Source organism: Neopsephotus bourkii, unplaced genomic scaffold (assembly GCF_033783945.1).
Source record: "Neopsephotus bourkii isolate Nb327-2 ecotype Australia unplaced genomic scaffold, CSIRO-AGI_Nbou_v1 NB_1759, whole genome shotgun sequence".
NCBI lineage: Eukaryota > Metazoa > Chordata > Aves > Psittaciformes > Psittacidae > Neopsephotus > Neopsephotus bourkii.
The window spans coordinates 459563-484762 of NW_026902233.1; the positions used below are offsets into that span (position 1 = coordinate 459563).

Sequence of the window (25200 nt, forward strand, 5' to 3'; positions counted from 1 at the left end):
GTCCTCTCATTTCTTTCCCTCATCACTTTTGGCATCACACCCTTGCTACTCTCACGTCCCTGAGAATGGCTCTGAGTGTCCCTGCCCTGTTTGACAAGGAATGTTAGGGTACGTGGCTCAAGTGAGGAAGTATGTTAAAGCTGCAAGGAAAGGCTATCCCCTTCATCCCTTCCTGTTTGTGTATAAGGCATGAAACATCGTAGTCAACTCTTGCTAAAATGAAATGCTTAACAGTTTAGTTCTGTCATTAGCTAAATATTCTTACTATACTTCAGCATCTTCAAAGGAGTTGCAGATTATATCTTGTTACTGAAGTTAAGACTGAGGTTAACTACTAGTTCAAAGACTCTGCAGCCTTAAAGATCATTTCTGCTTACAGAGATGCTCACTGTTTTGGGCAAGTTAAGATCTGCTGTTTAGGCTGGTTTGGTTTGGGGTTTGGTTTTGTTAATTTTTTGGCTTTGATTTGCTTTTTTTTTTTTCCGGCGCCGCGAAGGTTTTTGTTCGGTTTGGGTTTTCATTTTGCAGTGGGTTTTTTTGTTTATATGGGGGTTTTGTGTGTTTGTGTTTTTTTTCAAACTGGATCCAAACAGAAAAAGCTCCAATCTGTTTCTCTGACTTGTGAAAATAATACCTCAAACCCAAACCGGTGAGCCTTTATTTGCTAAACTCAAGAAGAACTGCAACATAAGATCGTGAAATATACACTTCACTTAAAGAAACAGGGAAAGCAGCTTTCAAATATACAGTGAAATAGAGTCCCAACTGCAGACCATGTTGTGCAGTTTACACTTCACCATGGTTCACATTTCACCATGGTTCACATTTTCACTGTGGAAAACTTAATATAATCTCTATATACACATTTTTAAACACTGTACTCTTGAACTTCATTAGAAGCCTTGTAGTCAAGGACTGTAAGCCTTCACACAGTTTTCACAGACAGAAGCAGACACTGGACTGTGACAAGATCCCAGTCCACCAGTGTCTCCAGAACCCAACACCATTAGCAGACATCTGCAATCGTTCTACACCTAATACCCAAACACCTTTTCCAGTTGGAAGAGATTTTCTTTATTGGCATCCACATAAAACTGGTCCCTTCAAAGACTACACTGAGATATCACCATCCATGACTGTTCTTCACGCCAAAGCTGGAAAATCCTCAGGGTCATCAGGATTTGGAGCAACAAGCTCCACCTACGAAGTAAAAAAGGAAGTCTTACAGAAAAATGAATGCATTTCAAAAAAACCTGGCAACTATAGATATATATTTTACCCTGAAAAGGGTTAATTCTTCTTTGTATCCATCACTATCACAGAAACACTACGTATTTATCTCTGAAGTTATGACTACTGTAATGTCTTCAGCATGAACTGATCAACGACCTAAGGAGGACCACAGGATCACAAGTTCTGCAGCGCTGAAGTGAAGAAAAAAAAGTAAAGCAACCTCACCCAAAATACTGTCTGCTTTTAGAAGCTGCATTATTATCTTGTTACATTCTGAGGCTACTGCACCTATCAGACTGTACTTTTAAATTCTATGCTGTGTGCTTAAAGAGCCTTTTTCATTCAGATGAAACAAATGCATCAACTAGCTTCTGCATTATTTTACAAGTTCCCAACCTTAAACTACTTGACTCATACTAGACAGAATTAAACCAAGACCTTCATTTAGCAGAAAGAAAAAGATATTCTTTTTCAGTGCACAAATGCTGCCTTTTTTTTTTCTTGAAAGAAAATGGTCAGTAGAGGGTTTTTTTTAATGGTTACATTGAACACTTGTCTCATTCTGTAGGATGTTGCATGACCCCAAATTTACTTACTGATCTCACTCTTAGTAATCAAACTATTACTGTACTATACTGAAATTTGCTGTAAAGGATACAAGGCTTCAGTCATTTTAATTACTTTTCAATTTATATAAAAAATTCATTTCAGAAACAGATCTTCATTACATCCTTTCCTCTAGTTACCATTACAGCGACTAGTAATCAGACCTTTTGAAATATATATGTTAAGAGTTGTGAGCCTGAACCAGTATTTAATTTTGGGTCATGAACTCAAAGTAACCAGGTCAGCATACTATGAGCAGGAATTAGAAACAAGTCTGTCACTACAGAAATCAGTAATTCCACAGAAAAGGGGGCAGGACACACACACTTGTTGAGACAGCTTAGCTTAAATAATTAAGCTTTAGAGTGAGTCACTTATAGTATTATGCTGTATGTATACAGTGTAACAAACTGTACCTAGAGTTTAGTATGCTATTTGCTTAGCTTTACTTGCTTAGCATGAGCAGCTAGATTTATTGAAGCCTTAGGCCATAAACTATGACTTTTGGCTGGAATAGAGTTAAGTTTTCTTGGTAATTTTCCTAGTAGCTAGGTACAGCACTGTGTTTTGTCTTCAGTGTGAGAAGAATGTTGATAATACACCAAATTTAGTTGTTGCTAAATTATGTTTATCCTAGGTCTAGGACTTTTTTTAGTGTCCTGTGCTCTGCTGACAAGCAGATCCACAAGTGGGACAAACTAGAAGATAAAGAGGCTGCAGCCATCAGCAGAAGCTTCAACTCAACAAGAACAGTTGACAGCCTGCCTGTATGAAGATAGAGAAAGAATCCAGTAAGGTGTTAGAAGACCTCATATCAAAAAGTCACCATTAGACTAAAAAGGCCCATGAGGGGTGGGTGAACAGATCACAGGGGTATAGCTGCCCAGGGATTTCTTTGCGGGTCCCTCTACGGAGGCATGCAGCTCCAGCTGTCCCTTTTGCTGTACCACTCATTTATTGAATTATTTTTTCCTGAGATTGAACAACTGAGACTCTGCTGCGGAAACCTGGTACAGAGCCTGAAGGAGGAAGTGAGTGTGTCCAAGAAGTCAAATAGGGCACCCACTAGGTCAGTGGAATCATCCGCTGCAGAGGAACTCCAGTCCTAGCAGTTTAAGTCTTGGTCGGTGTGTGTGTGTAACTCCTTGAATAGTGTGTGAATGCTCAGGCAGCAGCCACTCCCCTAACACATGCACACCAACCACCAAGAAAAATCCCCAGGCAAGCAACAAGAAGACACATAAAATCCATTACCATTACTGCTGATTGAGGTCTTCTCTCCTCAACTTGTCTGCCACGACCACCACCTCGTGCTCCTCTTGATCCACGGCCAGGGCGAGGAAGACTCCCAAAATTAATATCCAGCTGAGATGTTATGTCATTCACTGGTCTTCGGAAGACATGAGAATCATCTTCATAAACTTCCTTTTGCAACTAAAAAAGAGATCTGGATAAAGCCTAGAGCTTCCACATACAACCTTCTCCCCTTCCTGCTATGTTCATATTACAGAGCAAGCAGCAGATAAATCAGGATAACATCTGGAACAGAAGTGGGATAGTTCTTCATTGGCTCAGATTTTGTCCTGGCAACAAAATCATTCGTATCAGCTTCGTAACACTGAAGAGGATTTTCAGAAGTATTATCTATGAGGTTTTCTGACGGACTGGGGAATCAGGCTTAAGCTTACTCACTTCTACAATTATCTTGAAGTAATGGTTAAAAGGCTGCAGTAATGCACAGTATCTGGCTACTAAGCAATCTATTAGTCTGCCTGCAGCTACAAGATTACTGTTGTTTTAACTCTGGATATTTCTAGAAGCTGTAGTGGATATAAGACTACTTCCCATCATAATTCTAATGTGCACTGTAGTAACAATAACATATGCATAAACTCATCCCATACAGTGATAAGTCACTTACTTTATTCAATGTCTAATGCAGGGATTTGACTTGTCCATGCTACGCAGCTCCCCGCAGCTCTTATTCTATGTTCACTTTGACAAGGTCCCTTGATACTACCAGACAAGAAACTTCATGGGCAAAAAGAGCTTGCATGCACACCTCACATACTTCCAGAGTCTTTTCAAAGCTTGTGAAAGATATTCGCTCTACCCTTACCACCATATCCCTCTGAGAAGGATGAAGAGGATAATGACAACTGTTACTACCAAAAGCCATGCTAAATAGAATGCAGGCTACTTCAGTATTAGCATCTATCCCTGGAAGTGCTCAATGACCTGAAGCGATTGAGGCTTAAAAAGCTGTAAGTTTTGATATTAATATTATAACAAGACAAAGGATACTATGTGTATCTATACATGCATGCAGTCATTAAGAATAAAAATTCCATTAGGCTAGACTATCTGACATCAAAAATCTGAAATCTTAGTAAGCAAGAATCCGTGAAAGAAGTCTCCCCTCTCACCCTAATCATATTAAAAAAACCCTCCAAAACCAACAAACTAGAAGTTCTCCCTAAAATGGCAGTTCCAGTAGAATCACGGAATAAAAGTTAGGGAAAAAGGGGGGTTGAGGTGGGGGGGAAGCACACTGCTATAGAACAAACTCTCCAGAGTTATTTCTAAGAAGCAGGACCCCAAAAGTGAAAAATAAAAAGCAGTACTAAAAGAATTTATGTATTCCAAATGCGCAGTGAAAGCTGTTATCCAGCACAGATGAGAAATAGGACAGTTAACATCCAGACTAACTCAAGTTTAATATATACATGCAAGCGTATACTGGCAAGTAAGCTAAACAAGATTCAAAGTCAGGGTAAGTAGTGTTTAGCAAACACAAGTTTCTCTAGCAGCACTACCAGAGATCTGCCTAGGTGGCACCAGCAAGGACACAGGTTTTATATTGCTAAGTGTGAGCCATAAGGTAGAACAACTTGATGTATTTGTAGACAAAATAGGGGTGATGATCTGAGAAAAGAAAATGAACAGACATTAAGTTTAAAGCAAGTTTTGAGGCACATATGTCATTACAGTAATCAAGCTTAGATACTGATTTCTAGGCTGTTCAGAATGTACTAAAACTAGTAAAAAAAACCCAATAGAGACTGGGTATAAAGCAGTGAATTCCTCAGGCAATGCTTACATGATTGCTGTATTTTGACTTGTGAATCACCACTGCTCTGGAAGGAACAATGGATTCTGGCTTCCGAATGTTGAATTCAGGCTTTGGTCGATATCGTTGCTGAAGACTTTTCCACTCATCTAATGTCATTTCTTGAACTATTTCTTCCATTGTCTCTCCTTCAGGAACTCTAGAGATTGACAGTTGTAAAGTAAAAAACATTAGCTTGCAACATGCCAGGACGAACAAAAACACTAAAGATACTGAATGAAACATTTGGATTATTTCTCATCAAATTACTATCCTCAGTTTCACTTACTCCCCACAGTAACTTGATGTGCGAGTCTTACATTAATGTATGTTGGAAAATATATTTAATTGCCTGCTTGAAATTACTCATATGAACAAATGCTGTCTCCAGTCTCCTGTAGTAAGTTCTGGTATTTATCCAATCTCATTATAAGTTCAAGCACTGCGGATTCTAGACAAAACCAGCCTGTCTTTTGATGTAACATATTCTCTACCCTACTGTTCAATAGTGACTCTATAGTTCTAAAATTGTATTAAAATACCCCAATTGCATGGTTTGTACTGCAGTGACTTGTACTGCAGGATGACAATGGGATTGATTCATGTTTCAGTGCAGCTTTCAGCCATGGTGCTCACGCTATAAGATCTTCTAGGTAATTATTAACATTTTCTTTGTTAATTTCATAAAATGCTTCTTTGATTTCTTTTGTCAGATGTAGCAGCATACAAGGAGACAGTATTTATCATCTGCAAAACTAGGTTAACCCTAGTCCATTTTTAACTGGTCACAAAGTGCAATAATGATGACATATTCAAGGGAAACACATGGAATACACTGGAGTCTGCCTTGCATATTTTTGAACTGTAAAGATGAAAGTCCAAGGTTTTGTCCGTATTCCAAGACAAAATACATAAGTCAAAACTAAAGATTCTTCTCCACACACCACTGCTTGACTACCCTTCTGCCATTTTTCTGAGGCTGACCAAAACTGAGTTACCCAGAATCAGCAGCTATTGAAGTACCCTATGGGTGCAGTGTACTGGTATTTGAGGAAAGCTGTCTTCTACTAAGTAGCATCACACGCAGGGAACTAGCTCGCTTCATCATCATAATTGTTTCCTGAGAAACAACTCAAATACCATGAAACAAGTCAAATACCATGAACTACAGGAAAACCTGCAGTGATTACTCCCAGATACTTGAGAAATGATTGCTTCCTTTTCCTACACAAAACTGTTACACACTGCAATAGCAGTCAAACTTGGTTAACTATTTCCCTAACATTGATTTTTCCAGCAAACCCTTTCATAATTAGGTCCCTTCTGGTAAGAGAACTATGTATTTGGTTTTCCTCACTAATCACAGTTCTAAGTCATGCTCTAACAAATGCTGATGATTTCTCCACCGTAAATACCCAGCTGATCAGATGCAAGTTGTAAATTTATTTTATCATGGAAAGACACAGTCAAATGACAGTGAACCGTGAATTTTGCTTCTGAAGTTGTACAAGCACCCCATCAGAACACACACATCTGTTGGAAGTGTTCTGTACATTGAGAACTAGCCTGTATAAGAACAGGCCTGCTCCCTCTTCATATTTCAGAGAACCAATCCATTTCTTGTAATTCAAAATGATACAGTATCTCCTTGAAGAATAAGGCATATGACAGGCAGAAGCAGAACTGAACAGTAATTTGGGTTCTAGAATGAACACAGTTTTAAATGCATTTTGCAGAAAAATTAAATAAAAAATATGCAAGTCCTGTACTAAATGCCTACCCTCTGACATGCCTTCATGCCCTGCTCATTGAAAATTCCAGTTACACAAACCAGAAGCTAAGGGTCAGAAGACTGGTAAGCAGTTGTAGTTCTGTACAGATTAAGAAGATCTGAAACTGTATTAGAAAGACTGTTAAGAAAAAGAATTAACTGGTTTAGTGAGTTAAACGAAAGAAACATAGAGGTGACAGATTCAGCTGCTTCTGGAAAAACACCAACAGACAGTGTTCCGTGTGCAAGAGCCTTAAGAAACAACTGCACCCCAAACATTCCGATTTGTTGTCCTCAAGAGTAAGAATCCAGATAATTCTTTTTTCATCAATTATCTGAAGCTTCAGTTTTGGGAATGGGTGCTGGAAATGCAGGATCAGTTGCAAGCATCCAGAGGAAATAAAAAGAGAAACTACACTAATAAAAAGGGGTTCTATGAAACCGGTTTAATTTCTTCCTAAGCCACTACCCGTGGGACAGAATCAATGAATGGCGTATCTGAACTTCAGGAAGTCTTTTGTCATCCTCTCACATTAGGTTTTCACCACATTAGGGAGACACTATTTCAGTCCTTGGTAAGAGCTGCAGAAAGATACAGAATTGGCTGCAGCAAGTATATGAGAAGGAGCTGTCAACTTTTCAACTCGCAGAAGAAAAACAAGCATCTTGAGTGGAGCTGTGAGGCCAGCTCTGTGCAGTTATCAGCAGCGTAATTTTCTAAACACATTTTCTCCAGCACAAAGCTTGTGAAAGAAAAGGGCAATAGCACAAGTGTTCAAGAATGCTGAATGACTGACCTTAGCATTTCAGTGATATGAAATGCCAAGGCCAAGTAAGTAATTCCAAAACAACCAACCAAAACAACCACCACCTGCAAGTCCCATGGACAGGCAGAAATACATACTCCGGCAAACGTATCAGCTAGCCAAACACAGAAAGAACTAGCAAGGCAGAAGCTCCAAAGGAGGGACCCCAAACTCCCCAAACCATGCAACAGTATTGCAGTTTACCCAATCAAACCAAACTTGAAATCAACAGCATTTTTCCCTTCTGCAACAGTGTACTATCATAAGGAGACAGAGTTTTATTTGGAACACATGTCACTGCTCATGGGGCGGAACAAGGCCTCAACTGAGTGATGTCTTCTACGTGGGAACAGGCAGAAAAAGTCCAAAATAGAACTGCAAGACAGATAGGTCTAAAATACATGATCTACACAGGAAACCTTTGAAGAGATTCTGAGGAGGAAACATGCGTAACAGTAAAAAAGAAGGAAACACATAACAGTAAAAAAGAAATGAAATTTTGCACATTCATGGTGTTTCTCAGGAGAAAAACACCCCAAACACAGTAATTCCTGTTTTCAAAGTATTGGAGAGACCAGCAAGGAACACCAAACTCTCTATCAGTAGAGGACACTAAAGTCACCTAGACAGATATGAAAAGTGGCACACATATGTCTGGTCATACCTTAAGTCACCAAGATCCCTTTTAGATCTAAATTTCTATGATTGTAAGACAACACAAGGACATTTCACTACACAGCAACTTGACTTATAAAAAAACAAACACAAGTATTGCTTTGATAAGTAAACATCTATCAAAAATGACCACTTACCTGTTCTAAAGGAAATACTAGTGGATTTACACTGCAGATGTTTGGCTTTTCAACCATAAAGAATGGTTTGATTTTTACTCCAACGAATGGCTTCAACTGATAGATTATTAGCAGTACAAGTGTGCTTTAGGATTCCTCTCAAGGGGAAACACCTCTCACTAGTGAATCACAGCAAAAGAAACCTGCACATTACATTTTGGTAAGGGGCTTGATTGTAGCAGGTTACTCTGGGCACCGAGCCTGCATGGAAGTGCACTCACTGCATGACTTTCTACCTTGTAATCTTAGCATTTTCAGTAACTGCTTGGTGTACATCATCATTAATCAAGCATGCCACCAAACATGCTTACAAAATATTGTGAGACACATTAAGTGCAGCCTCTGGACAAGGGCAAACTGAATTCACAGTGCAAGTACATACCGAAACACCAAAGAGGAGTCTTCAGTAATGGTTCCTACAGCCTCACTGCTTTCAATGGATGATCATAAACCTCTACCTATGCCTTGTTTACTGTGCATTCCTTTCCTGCAGGAGCCACTCTATGTGAATACAATAATATGCAGGAGAAATGCCCATGGCATTCAGCTATTTGGCTGATTATTGTAATTAAAAATAATGATAGCAGGTCTTCTTCAGACTGTTTTTTCAGATTCAGCTATACAAAGCGAATTCTTACTCAGCTTTTACCAAGAAATCAATTATATCAATCTTTCCTATTAGACACAATTTACAGGAGTTAAACAAGGTCATAACAAGCAGCAACTGTACAAGTTAGCTATAGAAGAAAAGCAATGAACCAAATCCGGATGAAGAGCTGGCCTGGTCTGTAAATAAGCTGTCTGTCACTCTTAAACAAACAACCAAGAAAAAAAAAAAAACAACAACCAACCTCCCACCACCCAACCCCCAAAACGAAAAAAACAAAACCCCCAAAACCAAACAAGAGGTAAATAGCCCTGCAAACTTGAAGACAAACTTTTGAAGTTTCCCATTAAATGACCAGAAGAATACACAGCTCCACCAAAAAGAAAGACAGTCCTGTGTGAAGAAGTGCAAGAAAGTCCCATAGAATAAATACTAACTCTGCAAACACCTTTGACAGGAACTGATCAGACTTTGTCATACTGTGTAAAAAGAAAAATCTATTCATTTGAATTACCAATCAACACAAGCATATTACATTGTTCAGATAGTGAAGACAAGCTCAACAGAAAGCACCTGTGAGGAAAGCTTATACTGCTGTGTACTTGTACATTCTATACCTACTGCTTGCAGCAAAAATACCCCAACTATTAGCATGGAGTTTGGGATGCTGCAAGCAAAGATAGATATTGTTAATATATTCAAGAAAATGTGAAGATATGGAAAAAACCACCCTTGATTTAATTCATAGAAGAATTAAAGAAACTTCTGTTCTTTATGTCTTCCCCCCCTTTCTTTTAAAAGGAAGCAGTTACAACAGGAAAGAGTAAAAGAAGAAGCAACCAACCCAAGTCTTTCATCTCTTCCTCAATGCAAGCACAAAATTGCAATGAAGCAGTAGGCAAGAACAGGATTATTTGGAGTTGCTGCATTTAAGAGTCAAAATGAGAACGATCCTAGCAGTAGCTTAAGCAAACACACATCCTACACCCCAGAATTGAGACTATAGCAAAAGCAGAAGGTAACCTAGTTAGAATATTTTGGTGAGGTGTTTTACTTGCCAGATGCCAGCACCTCTGCAGAGCAGGGGTAACTTAAGCATGTAACACCTTAAAATACATCCACCAGCTCTTGTTTCTTAATATTAAAAGAACAATTTAAAAATATTCCACTTTGTTAAGGTGTATGCCATACAATCCTCCCTAATTACCTACGCGATATTCACACATCTCCTATTATAAAACACATAGTCAGCAAGCTGACAATATTCCCACAGGTAAGTGCAATGAGGCATATGCAATTTGTATTTTGTATACAGATTTACCACACTGGAAACATACATAAACCAGAACTTTGTACTTGGAGGTTACTTGCACTTTTTAATCTTACAGATTTCAATGGACTATTCCTAAACAAAGTTCTTTAAAAACAAGAGGAGGAGTAAAATCTCTAGAAAGGTTCACAGTCTGACTGAATACCTACTGATTTCTGAGAAAGGGAAAAGAATTAAAGGCAACTGGAAGAAATATATGACTGAATCTGCCACTTTTCTCATGCCTTATGCTCTACAAGGGACTGACATCAGGATGTATCTACAAAGAGCCTGAGTAGAAACATGGAAGTCTGAAACAAATAAAAGGTACTTGTAGCTGACAATTAAACAAAACCAAACTGAATAACTGTTCTCATATTTAGCTAATACCATGCATTTTTGATAGTTTATGTACATTACCCATCCAACTTTAAGTTAGTCTAGATACAGTTTTCTGGAAGCCCAATCAGTTAATTTCAGAGACAGATTTCCTCCTATATAACTGTTCATTAAAAGCCAGTTTAAAATTTAAAAGAATTGAAACTATATCAATTCCACTTCTTACAAGAAATTAACAAAGCCACTAGTAACTGGAGCTGCACCACTAGGTCAGAAGGACCTATTCACCACATGCTATTTGATTATTCTTTAAAGTCTTTTACTTGGACAAGACTGCCCAGTTACTTTTTCTTATGACAGTGTTTATTTGCTGTAAATTCTCACTGGACACTGATCAGAATGAAAGCCAGAAAACTAGTAGATTTCTCTCTCAATTTCCCTACTTCTAAGGTTCAGTGCAAGACTATTTCCAGCAAGTTTCAAGCTCTGCAGAGGCCCTTCATGTATACGTGACAACTGCATGGTAGTAGTGACTGATGAATACTGACTTACAGAATTTTATCTTAGTGTATTTTGATTGTGTTTGTACGATTGCATAGGCATCTTCAATACCTTTTTCCTCACAGAACTTCGGAAAGCAGGGTAGTTTTTACAAACAGGCCAAGTTAAAAGGATAACAGGCAATATACAGCTCCTTCTTAAATTGTCACCAAATCTTAGGAACTTAAGCATCACTAGGCAACCAGATGCAACCAGCAGCTGTATAAACCAAGCTTTAGTGAAAAATTAGGGATGCATTTTCATGATTCACACATATAGACAAAGTTTTTCTATCTTGAAATGTGTGTAGTAGGAAAACTTCACAGTTCACATTTCAAGTGTTGTCTCCCAATACAAGTGTACCAGTAAGTCAATTGTTTTATTTGCATTTATAAAGAAAATACTGTAGTGAGACTATACTTGTTCAGAGGCTCTCCTCCAGATGCCCCTGGCTGCTCATCTGTTTCTGCAGTTTCTTCTGTAGGAGCAGTCTGTTCCATCCCACTAAAATGGTAAACAAAAAAAAAAAAAAAAATCCAACAAATGCATTAGAAAAAAAGCCGTTGCTGATCAATACACCACTTTTTCCAATAATTCCTTGAGACAGAAAAAAAAAAAAAAAAAAAGAGAAAAACTCCTCTAGAAACATAAGCAGAAAGTAGACCTACTAAGTGACTAGTTAGGTGATACCCTGGGTTCAGCAGTAGCAGTCATTTTTTTCCTTCTTAGTAGCTGGTGCAGTGCTGTGTTTTTGACTTTCAGCCTGGGAACAGCGCTGATAACACCAATGTTTTTAGTTACTGCTCAGTGATGTTTACTCTGACCAAGGACTTTCTGTGCCTCATGCTCTGCCAGGGAAGGAGGGGAAGTCAGGAGGAAGTAGAGACAGGACACCAGACTCAAACTAGCCAAAGAGGTATTCCATACCACAGCACGTCATGCCCACTATATAAACTGGGGCAGTTACCCGGAAGGGCTAGATCACTGCTCAGGTCAGTCTGGGTATCGGTCGGCGGGTGGTAGGCAGTTGTATTCTCTTCCCTTGTTATTTCCCTTATCATTATTATCACTGGTGGCAGTAGCAGTGGTTTGTGTTATACCTTGGTTACTGGACTGCTCTTACCTCAACCCATGGGAGCTACATTCTTTCAATGCTCCTCCCCATGCATCCAGGAGAGGGGGGAGGAAGTGGGAGGGGAGTGAGAAGTGGCTGCATGGTTCTGAGTTACTGGATGGGCTTAAACCATGACAGGCAACTAACAAAATGAGAAGCATGAGAAAAATCTGACTTCTATGTACTATCAAAATAAGTGAAAAGCATGCATGAATACAAAGTAATTTAACACTAAACAGTAACACCAGTACTTGATTACAGCTTATCACTGATGTTTGGGTTTGCCTTTTTGTTTCTTCTCTACTATTAAAATGGTAAAATTCATACTTGTTTTTTTCCATAACATGGACATAAGTTACCGCTCTCATTTGACAGTGAATGAGTACTTATGTATGTATGCCTACCAAGAGAATGAAAGGAACACAACTTTAATGCATCACTGAGTACAATTAAGAAACAGACATGCTTTTTGAATTGTTTAGACAACTCCAACTTAATGCCTCTTCTACCACACACACTACATCACAAGAAAGCATTGGCATCTCACGTTCGTATCAAGTTCTGATGCTACTGAACTAAAAAAAATATAATGGATCTTCAATTTCATGTATTTTACAAAGCTCACATAACCTTCCCTGACATCCTATAGAAGCTGGTTTTGTGATTTTGGTCAGCTAGTTTTGTGCTGTCACCTCAGAATTGGGTTAAGCTAGCTGATCCTTCGTTGTGACAAGGAACCTAACCAATCCTTTTGTAAGAAATTTTATAGAAGAGATGGAAATTAGTACAACCTTTCATGAGAATGTGGAATATTAGGTCCGAAAGTTATTATCTATCAACGCTGTATTTTTCAGCCTTTTAACCAGATTGTCTGAATCCACGACTTAAGTTTAAAAAAAGTTTGGGTGTTTTTTTGTTTTTGTTTTTTTTTTGTTGTTGCTGTTTTGTTTTTTTGTGTACAATTTCATGAATCAGTGTGCCTACGGCTACAGATTTTTGCTGTAAGTTCAAAGTGCTGCCTTTTCCCTGTCCTTTACCAGCCTTCAGTTAAACAGTTCTACATAGATATAAGAACAAAAGCTACTGGAAAGAGCTGCATATTGAGAAAAAGTCATATTGAGACTATTGAGAAAAATCATAGCTCATTTCAGCTAAAAGATTTGGCCCCCGTAAAAAAAAAAAAAAAAGTTGGTAGCCTTATTTGAGGAAACATCACCCATGCCTTTGCTTCAATTTAATCTCTCCAATATGAAGGAGGTGAGGCCAGAAAACTGCAAAACTACATTCATCAAAACAACTAATAGAAAGCAAGACTCAAAAGGTACATGAAACCACTCAATGGAACATGATAATATCAGACGGACCATATCAAATGATCTATGACGGGCACAAGTGTATCTTTTACCTTGTACCATCTTTAACTCTTCTGCAGCTGTAAGCTCCACTTCCACCCTTTTTGTCAGCTGCTTTCATTCCTCTAGAGAGAAAAGAAGAGTTCTGTGAGTTTTAAGAGCTTGTTTTCATTAGGACCTCAAACTAAAACCAGCACTGACTTTTTGCCAACCAAACTGGATATAGAAGAAGGGATATCAGAATATATAGGAGACACTACTGCAGTGCTGGCTATTGCTTACTTGTACACCAAATAAGAAGCAGCACATAGAACACTTACGTTTTCACATTCTCGCTTTGTCTTTCAAACTCCCATCTTCCTCTCTGGTCAAAGCCATCGAAACTTCTATTTATTCCACTACCTCTTCCTCTACCTCGCATTCCACCTCCTCCACCACGACCTCTTACTGGCTTTTCACAGTGGTCTAATCTTTCAGTTGATCTAAAAAAAAGATTTCTAGTCAGATTTTTGTTCAGACAGAACAGTTAAAGAAAAAAAAAAATAGCATAGTTGTATTTGCACAGACAAATGTCTGTCTGTGTTAGATCTACCACTCAATGTTTAGAGCACATCTTTACACAGTACAGTTGTGTTAGTTTTGTCATTAGATATAAACAGAATACAAATAACAGGAATAGAAAGTTCATCTGTTTATTGGCAACACTGAAAACATTCAAGAAGTTAAGTAATACGTTATAAAACTGTCAAATCCTCATCAGCTTTATCAGTCAACAGCCCACTGTCTAAACACAGACTCATATGCAACTGCTAAAATTTCAGGGAACCTGTTAAATACCAACTGTTGTGATAAAAGTAAGAACAGACATGCTCCCAAGCATTAAAGGTTTAGGTGGGCTTTTATAGTACTTGTAAGGAAAACAAATTGACATGCATTCAATATCCAATAGTGAATAGTTCGACAAAAGTTTATTTTCAGTTTGAACAGTAAAATTCATTCAACTTGGAACCTGCACCACGTGTTCTGCAAAGCTTGAATGGTACGAGAGCTCAGACATGAACATTTATGCTGCAGACTAGGGGTTAGGTTTTCAGATCCTCACACTGTTCAGTCTTGCCTTATATTTCTAACATTTAACAGAATCATTCCACATTCATCTGCAAGGAAGCTGAAATTACAGCTCTGGTGGGCAAAAAACAATCTTCCAGCAAATCCACACATTATTAATGCAACCATATCTTTAAGTTACATCCGGCTACTAGAGCTGTTTTAAGGTTAAACCTTTTCCTTCCCAACCCTGTGCAGCCCCTCCACAAGGCACCTTACTTCTCCCTCTATGATACATACCTTTCCACTGTAGATTCCACTTGTCTTTCTGTTTCATTGAAACGATATCTTCTGAAATACGGTCTCTGTTCATTTTTGTCTTGTTTCACCTCTGCTCTTCTGTTATCGAATCCTTGCTGCTCTCCCCAATAGGGTGCTCGCTTCCAGCCTACACAAACACCGATATACAGGTTACTAACGGTTTAGTAGTAACTTAATTGCAGTTACCAAACTACTGACTGAAATGAGCTGATTACACCATACAGTCTTCTGCAAGTCCACCCAAACCAAAAAGCACTTAATGTTGCCAGACTGTCTGTTTTAAAGACATTCAATTACTTTCCCTTCTGTATCAATCAGGAAAAAAATACTATGGATATTGACAACAGCTCACACATTCCCAGAAAAGACAGGCTACAGAAAAATCTCATTTTGCTCTCAGAAATGGAGAACGAAAACTGTTTGTCATGTTCTCTCAAAGATCTTGCTAGTGTACTACAGAACAAGGCAGAGAAGCTTCAATGGAAGACCTGAACTGCAAGACTGCTGCAGGAGCAACTAAGGTGGGAGAAAGACTGTTAGACCTTAGCTGTCTGTCATGAGACAAGACGCCTCTTGCCAAATGAGCTGAATTTAGAGGTCTGAGCTTGCACCTTTTCTTTAAGCTCACAGTTACAGTATGCAATAACCAGAAGAGGGTCACCTCCTTCTGGTACTTTTCTCTGAAATACAGGACCATTCACCTACATGAGAAGTCACTGGGTTTAAGTGGCAGAAACCCAAGCATTAAGTACAAAGACTCCAACATCATTGTCAAAATGTCAATATATTTCAAGGTAAAACATATTTAAGCTTTGTGTGGGGTTTTTTCAGCCACTGTCAGGGTTAAGGAGGAACAGGTTGGGCACGGTGAATGCACAGAAATTGTGTACTATAGGAGAGAATAAACTGAGGTTATCCACTCAACCCATACACATATATAGTACATAAAAGACCTCTATTCTACCCCACAGTATTAAGTAAAATTAATTCATAGCTCCACAGAAATGCCCTATAAGATCTCTGATGAAAGCTTCAGTGGGAAGCATGAAGACTGTAACACCACCTTTAAAAACAAGGCCAAATAAGGCACAAGAATGATAAAAAAAGCTTGTTACACAGTGAGGACAGTCATATCTGTACACAAAAGACAGTTTTGTCTGTGCTGCAGAAGCAACATAAGCTTTGGTTTTATTTAAAGTACACGCCACTTGACATAAGATACTCCAGTAATTCTCCTCAAGGTTTGAAGTGTCTCAGCCCTCATAGCAAAAAGCATAGTTGCATCCCCAAAAAACTACAATGTACACTCTGGATAAAGGGCAACTTTTGAAACCAATTTCTGAGTAAGCCTTTCAAACCAGGATGCTTTAATAAATAGCAAAACTTTAAAGAACACAGAATTGCAAATGCTGTTAGGAAACATGTCTATACAGATCTCAACTACACCACCAACTATACAAGTGATAATTCCAAACCAGAATCTTGCTGTGGAAAGAGTGACTAATTTCTGACCTAATGTTTACTTATTTTGTTTGGATCTATATGCACAACTGCAATACAGAGCACACTTTTATTTATTTTTCAGTTTCTCACTGGCTATCAAAAACATCAGTTATTCTAAACAGATTAATTTGGCAACAATGCACTAGTCAGAGACCACCTTCCCCTAAGTACTTGCTATTAACCTCAATTACACCTTCCCATTCAAAAGAGCTCCTTAAAACAAGTAAACCAATGCCAAAACATTCAGGTGCAAAAGTAATTTTAAAAAGATGGTCTTCAGTTCTGTTACCCAGTACCACTTAGAAGTAGTTCAAAGTCTTTTTGCCAGATATGCCAATGTATTATGTGTCACTAGCACTGATCATGCTAGATGCAATAGTCAGCTCTACTCTGACTTCAGTGCAAGGCTATTTCACTTTTTTCTAGCTAGTGGCTATAATTACTACAAATGGATTCTGAACACTAGAAAGGTGGCACTTATTACCTATATAAAAACACTTTTTAACTGGTTTGACAGACATGCAGCAGTGGCTTGAAGCAGTATGCAGCAACTACACTTCTCTAATAAGCCGAGTCACCCTCAGGGCAGAAGCTTGTGAATCAGTTCAACCACCAGCACAGCTTTCAGCTCTGCATATAAGGGCTAACTAAACTGGAGTTTGGCAGCAGTGACAGCATAACCTATTAGGATTTTAATCCTCTGCCATATGTCTGTCCCAGTGCAGGCTCATTTTATTTAGGCAGCTTAAGGCCATCTACACTTCTTTTTTTTTTTTTTTTTTTTTGGGGGGGGGGGGGGGGGTAGGGAGGGAAGGAAAAGAAACCACAAACCAAGAATAAAAAACAGCTACTGCCAAAACAAAATCTTTGTAGCAATGCCACAATACCTTTCACTTAAAAGGAACTGGGCTATGCTTTGAATGCTCATTAACTACCTCTTCCAAGTACACCCTGATTTTGTCTCCTTTTTTGCATATATAGCCTGGTATGCAGGTTTTCTTCAAACCAGGAAAAAGAACAACAAGCAACAACCCTCTGGAGTGTTGTAGATATCTGCTTGAGGTCCTACAAAGATCATGCTGAAAACTGAAGGTCACTCTTTCAAAGTTACCAAGTTGAGACTCTCTAAGGTGGTTTTCCTGGGTCTTACATCTGCAGTCCATATTCAGCTGAAGATGTTGACCACCATTCCCCACTTCAACACTGCTTCCCTGGGAGGTTACTGCAGCAGTGCAGTCTGTCAGCTGAGTTGCATGTCACTTTATAAACTGAGGAATCAGAAATCTGATGCTTAAAATGTTCCCACAGACCCAGCTTCCCCACCCTAAGAACCAGCTGAGCTATTATTGTAAAGACATCTGTAAATACTAGAATTACCAGGTACTAGAACTAGGCTAAAGACTTGGTAAAACTCTAAATCATACAGAGCTGACTACTTTAGCTTTCACCTTCCCTACAACAGTACTTTACTATTAGTACTAGTTTTGTTTATACTGCAGCATTTTGATAGACTTTCTAGAGAGATGTTTTTAACAAGCACATATCACAGAACTCACACTGGGAATGGAAATTTTACTTTTTAAGACCTGCATTGCCTTGTTTCTCAGACAGTGGCTATCTACGTATTAACAGAGGGATTCAAAACAACACAGTGAAATCTAGCTGTCCTTGCACTGTTATCATCTAGCTCTCACCAAGTTTCTCTAACCATATAATCTGTCCTTCCGCAAGCAAGACTCTTGCTTGGGAAGAGACAGGTTTTAAGGCTTTGTGTGTTCATGCTTTTTTTTCCTCATCTTAAAACTAAAAATAAAATAAAAATAAAAAAAAAATAATAAAAAAAATTGAAAGGTTGTGTGCGGTAAACCCTGACTTTGGATAAACACAAGAAGTCCAACTTGCAACTGCCATCAGTGCCTATAAGCTAGATCAGAAATCTTGCTGTTTCCCCCATTCCTTCATGTAAGGAGCACAAGCAGGTGATGGTGGCAGCTAGCATGCAGTTCACAGGCTGAGACACGTTACTGCTGCAAAGAACACCAAAGCCTTGCCTTCTGACCTAACATCCAGCTGACAATTCTTCACCTTCATGCTTTATGAGTCCTTACAAGCCTGAGACCAACTCATCTCACCAAAACAGATGACACTCTAACCCAGTAAGACAATTCCATCAGTATTCCATTTCTACAAATGCAGCCTGGGATGAAGAAGTGCCAAACAAGGGCTTATCTCTATTTTGCTCAACTAGCCTACACAGGAACAGAGCAAAGGCAAACAGAGTGTACCTTTGATTCAGTTAGGATGGACATTAGACCAAAGAAAGTAGTCAGGTGAAAGACTTGATATATCTTATAGCATGTATTTGAAGAAAAGAGAAAAGCAATGACAAAATGCTTTCCACATGGTAATCTACCCTCAGAGGTTTTTCTGAATCAAAGACTATAAACACTGATTTATGCAGGACAGATCCATAGATGGGCCATGTCTTTACCCAGAATCCTGTCAGAATAGGTACATGCTTTGATATATCAATGTCACCCTACAGCAATAAGGGCCACAGGTCAATAATAGTCTCTACAGAAAAAGCAGTCCCCTTATTTCACAAAATCTGACTTACATTATATCCCTTTATTCCTGCAAAATAAGAATCAATACTCTTCACCTTCTCCAAGTCTCAGCTGCAGTTCTATGTACATTACTTTTGTATCCTCAGATATCTCTTCTCAAAACAAAGCCCTTGATTAAAATTTCTCCCAGTGCAGAAATAATTCTCTAAGTTTAACTCATCATTCTAGTGTTTTCTAGCTTTAGCGTGTTTGAGGTGAACAAAAGAGCAGACACACAAGATGTTGGAAAGTAAGATTCCTTCAAAGGCATGACAATTCCATTTTCCCTGCTACTGCTACCTCAATAATTCCCAACGCTTGCTGCTTTGGGACATGGCAACTAGAGATAGACCTGCTGTCCTACTCTTTAACAGTCCAGATGACTTCAAGCTCTTGTTCATTAACTAATAGTCTGAATAAGAAAAATCTACACATGGTAGTACAGTTTGCAATGCTGCCCCTCACCTCAAAGTTCTCCCATATGTATTACTTTACACTTACTGATAGTGAATTTCCTCTGTCATTTTATAACTCCTTTACAATATGTAACTTGTGTCATTGCCCTGTAACTCTTCTTCTATTGTGCTATACAACCTTGTACCAGCAAACTTTGGTTATTTATTGGTTCTATTTTTCTCTCATAGATCTTCCAGCAAAGTCTTTCCACCCACCCACCCACACAAGAAAATAACTGTGCTTAATTTTTTTCATTTCAGACAAGTTCCAGGTGCTTTGTAGATGTTAAAGCTAACAACAGCACAACCACTGGTCCTAAACTCAAGTCTGTCCTTCATCTTATTCCAAGACACCCTTCTTTTCTCTTCTCTCAGCTTAACTTTTAAATTGAAAAATCTGAGCCTCATGAAACAATTTAGTAGGAGTTCAGAGGAGAAGAAGAAAGTACAAAAAACAAACATGAGTACTGCTCCAGTTTGTCTGGAATGAGGGCAAGTGGAGAAATAATTCAAGGATCTCTGTTATTAATTATGGCAGCATGCAAACACACTGCTTCATTATCATCTCAGTAACACAATGATACCTATACATGTACAGCTCATCTTCCTTTACAGTAAAGCTGCATAACTGGAAACAGTAAAAATAATTCACACTCTCAGGGCCACATTTTTCTATACTTGAGAGTGCAGCAGATGTAAGACTGCACAGACAATCTTACCTCCTCCCCTTCGCATGTGTGTGTTCATGTGATTTGGATTTCAAACTTCAAGCTATTGATTTTGTAAACTAAAGCATGGCTAATTATATGATTTGCAGAATAATACTCCTGTATCTGAAAACACACACACAAAAAGGCTTCAGCTACTGCATATACCACACCAAAAAGAGACGCATGCAGTTAAGACTCCATTCTGTGGCACATTTTGGTTTCACGTGTGCCAGTACTCAATCACAGAATTGCCTACTGTAGCTTTCCTCTGGGCAACCTTATGACTATGTAGCTGAAAGAATGCTATTGGAAGAAGTTATTTAAAACATGAAAATTGCAATCAGTACAAGATAAATTCCCCCAAAACATTGCACGTCATATTAATTTTTAAAACTGTAGCTAAAAACTCAAACATACAGTATTCCATCTAAATGTTACACGAATCATCAAATTTACATGAAAGAAGAAAAACTTTTAGAGGTATCAGCAATAAAGGTTTAGAGATTTCAACAGAAAAGAGCTTATTACTGCATGATCAACACATTTAATTTGCCTGGACTGCTAAAGAATGCAAACTCTGCAACTGGGCCTTTTGAACAAAGAGCTGGCAATTGCAGTTTGGCCACTGTGCTAAGAATGAGTACTGAGTTAAGAGTAAGAGGTACAATTATAAGAGCTGTAGTACCTACAAACAGCCTTTACCCAAATCCTTACCACACAGTATAAAAATCACTGAACACCACAGTCAGTAAGGGAGAAAGAAATACATCATGTATATAAGGAGGAAGTTCTTTACTGTAAGGGTGGTGAGACACTGGAATGGGTTGCCCAAGGAAGTTGTGAATGCTCCATCCCTGGCGGTGTTCAAGGCCAGTTTGGACAGAGCCTTGGGTGACATGGTTTAGTGTGAGGTGTCCCTGCCCATGACACAGAGGTTGGAACTTGATGATCTTAAGATCCTTTCCAACCCTAACTATTCTATGATTCTATGATGATTAAAGTGAAAAGTATAGGTTTTGATGGGCTATGGAATATGAATCCATTTTCTCCTTAAAGATAGATTCAAAAATAGTCAGTTGTGTCAATTCATAATAAATAGTTTGGATTCTACAAGTCAAAGTACTGGATTATCTGGCAAAGTCCACTTGGGAGGCTTGTTTCAAACTGAAAACATCTCTAGAAAATAAGTAAAAACTCCCCTAGAAAAGGCAGTGAAGAATTAACTAAAAAAAATATAACAATAAATATCGACTCACAGAGCTTTGCGAGAAAACCTTCCACTCAAACTTCAAAACATAATACTGAAAGAAGCCTCTCAGACTACTGTAAAACCTTTTCTCTATTTCAAGATCAAAGACTAGGCCTGCTTCAAGTCTCTCTAAAGGTAAAGACTATTTTGTTCAGATTTAATATGCTCAAAAAATAATACAATAATAAAACAAAAATTGCGAAACTTCTAAAAGCCTTTTTGTAACCCAAAAAAGCAAAGTGCCCAGTAATGAGAAAAAACAGTGGAGGTGGTCCAGTGGAGGGCCATGAAGATGATCAAAGGGCTGGAAAGGCTGCCCTATGAGTAAAGGCTGAAGGAGTTAGGTCTCTTCTCCCTGGAGAAGGCTTGGCTGGGGCACACATCACACTATTCCAGTACTTGAAGGGCAGCTACATAGTGCAGAGAGGGTGAAGGCTTCTATCTTCACAAGAACCCATATGGAGAAGACAAGGGGCAACAGGTACAAGCTGCTGAGGAGAGTTTTCATCTCAGTTACCAGAAAGAAATTTATAACAATCATTCACTGGAACAACCCCACCAGAGCCATGGTGGAGTCCCCATCACTGAAGGTTTTCCAGACGCAATGAGACAGGATGCTAGATGATCCCTTCTAGGCCGCCTTTCCCAGGAAAGCTTGGACCAGGCAATCCTTTGAGGTCCCACTCAACCTGAGCTGATCTGTGATGATTCTATGAATGTGAATACAATACAGACTGAATTTTGTCATTTCAACCACAATACCATATTCTGATTCAGCTGTTTAGATGGGTCTAGATTCTTTTTTATGGTCTTTAATTCCTAATCAGTGAAATGAAGTTAGAGGGAGTTATGCCCAAAATCTGGACTTTTTTTTTTTTTAATAAACGTTTAGTGATGAGCATCAAGGTTTCATCATTTCAATCAATATGCTCTATTTCCCCAAACAGAGAAGTACTGCTCTAGCAATGCATCTACCATTATAAGCTTTATGTCAAACTGAGCTGGTATGAGGACCTTCCTGAGTGAGCACTCATTCTCAGCCACTAAGCTGGTATCTTCTACTGTACCCAGAAGTTTTCCGGTTGAATCCTGTATAACAAATCAATTTTGTATGGCCTAAATAAAAAGCTGCCCCTGCCTTAAAAACAAACAAAAAACCCCCACCAGATCCCCCCCCACATGCTTTATGTTTGCCAGCTATGTCATCACTGTATTTGCCCGAAGTCAGAGGGTGAGCTGTCCTTCAGAGCAGAGTCACTAAGACACTACTTCCACAGGAGACACACGCAGGCAGGAGCAAGTATCAACTCTCCACCCAGGTTTTACATCCTGAGTACCGTACATTTGCAAACCTTACTTCACAACAACCTCAAGACACAAACATACAGCAAATGCAAAATCCAGGGTAGCCACTTTCTGTAAAGAACGTGTGGCATTTTTTTTCACAGCAAATAACTCTTCTTCAAATAGATATTCATCCACAAGTCACAGAGACTACTGTAAGTCACTGGTCTTTTCTCCATTTTAAATTAGCAAGCGACCAGATAAAACAAGGCATGTGTGCCTCATCTCCCCATATGAGAAACTAGGTTTCTTAATATCAAGGTATTAGAAAACAGTCAAAACCACTCCACAGAGTTAGTGTACTATCACAGAATTACACTCAGAACCTGTGTGCTTAAGATAGCTATAGACAAGTGGCAGGTAAAAGATGCTCTTCACATACTTCCAACACTCCTGGCAGGTTACCAATAACCACCAGCCCTTGTTCAAGAACTTTTTCATCAAAACTTGAGACTTTGAGGTTCACTGAACAGGCCTCTTCACCTCTGTTTAATATCCACAGCGAAGTATCCCTTAAGTAAAATAAGCCTGCTACCAGAGTGATTATTGGTCTTACAGGCAGAGATCTGTGCCAAAGTCACATAACAATCACAGAGGAATCTTAAAAGGCAAGCTTCATACCACTGTCCAAAGGGGCAGTGACAATTTGTTAAGACCATCCTCTGCAAAGATGAACATTAACCAGTGCTTATTTGGCACTGAAAAAAGTCTCTGCTGCACAAGGTGAAATAATTGCTGTTGGAACAGCGTAAGGCTGTAAGTCTAAGCAATAAGAACCGGTAACATTGGCAATGTCTTGATGGAGCAATAACCCAGACTGAAAAGCCACACCTTTTTCTAGGGAATTAAAAAAACACAGTTCAATTACTATGAATTTAACAGGAGCTTTCACTACAGGAAAAGATCAGTATCTTATGTGTTAAGCTCCAATGCCTGCGGCACGTGAATGGGAATTTACAACTCAAGAGGGTAAAACCAGAGTTTTTGGACACAGTGTGCAGACTTCAAATACTTTAGATACTGAATCCAGCAGCCTGGGGCTCAATACCAGGTAAGTAATAACAGTAAGACTCACAAGAAGACTCCAATTGCGAGTAGACATTGCCCAGCAAAGCCTTCAGCTACAAAGAAAACTGTGACAAACATTCTGTTACAAAAGCCGAATGGCTCCCTATTCCCTTGAAGCAACATTCTGCATCACAACCTTGCAGCTGACAAACAGCCTAGACTATTCCTCAACACCGTGCTAAAGAGTTCTTCTAGCAGATAAGTTTTTATTCAAATGTTTGTGCAACAATGCAAGCTTAAGGCAAACTAAGCTCAGATTCAAGGGCATATTATAACCCTGAGGAAGCTAAAGTACCAGAAGACTCAGAGGGACCAAGAAAACAAGTCTGCAGGCATCAGACACCAAAGGTAAACGGCCACTGACGAAATGCATCATCAGGGATGCTAAACCAGCAAGAAAACTACAGGTGCCGCGGTGGAAGAGTTAATGCTCTTCCATCTCTCTTAGCTCTGCTTCCGAAGTTCTCATTTGCTCTTCCGAAGCCCCCCGGGTAGGATGGGAAAGCTCTCACGACGAGCCTCGCAGCAAGACTCCGCAGTGACGCCCAGCTGTCCCTGTCTCTTCAAGGGGACTTTCAGGTACCCACTCACAACGACAACCCAATGAAATGGATCTTCTCATTACCGCAACCACAAGCGGCGGAACGCCAGGATGGCTGAAGAGAAGCAGGGCAGGAGCGGGGCCAGCCGCGACCCCCGCCACGCTGCAGGGCCCTCTGCCTGCACCGGCACCCGACTCCCACAGAACACCGGCTGCCGGGCCGCTCGCCCCGCCGAAGCCCCCCCAACCCCCCCAATCCCATCCCCGCCGCCGTACCGGGTTCCGGCTGTCCCGAGGGCGCAGGGGGACTCCCGGGCTGCTTGCGCTGCTTCTGGGACACCCTCTTGCCGCCGCCCGCCCTACCGCCGGGACCGGCAGTCCTGACGGCTGCCGCCGCCGCCTCTTCTTGCTGCTTCTTGCGTTGGTGCTGAAGGCGCTCGGCCTCGCTCAGGATGTCGAAGGGGTCAGACTCGTCGTCCAGGAGCTGGTAGAAGCGGTTGGCGATGGTGCAGCCAAAGCTCTCCTGCATCAAGGCAGCCACCGGACTGTTCACTGTCCCCTTCATCATCGCTGCGGACAACTGACCCTATCCCCTTCCCTAACCGCGGTCCGCTCCGGGGCTGCAGCTGAGGTGACCACGGAGCACTGCACCCAGAGGTCTACCGCTCCGAGCCCGGCACCGGAGCAGCACTACCCGAGCCAACGCTCCATTGCTATTA

At 39.8% G+C, this 25200-nt stretch overlaps 1 protein-coding gene across 1 annotated transcript; it reads right to left on the reverse strand.

Moving 5' to 3' along the window:
* Positions 1–641: 641 nt before the first annotated feature.
* HABP4 (hyaluronan binding protein 4) lies at positions 642–25174 on the reverse strand. The gene is made up of 8 exons (XM_061377512.1): positions 24758–25174; positions 14985–15132; positions 13958–14119; positions 13691–13762; positions 11592–11675; positions 4940–5108; positions 3094–3273; positions 642–1200 (listed from the first exon to the last, which is right to left on the reverse strand). The coding sequence occupies exons 1-8, from the start codon at positions 25047–25049 to the stop codon at positions 1144–1146; spliced, it is 1164 nt and encodes a 387-aa protein (XP_061233496.1). The 5' UTR covers positions 25050–25174; the 3' UTR covers positions 642–1143.
* Positions 25175–25200: the final 26 nt, after the last annotated feature.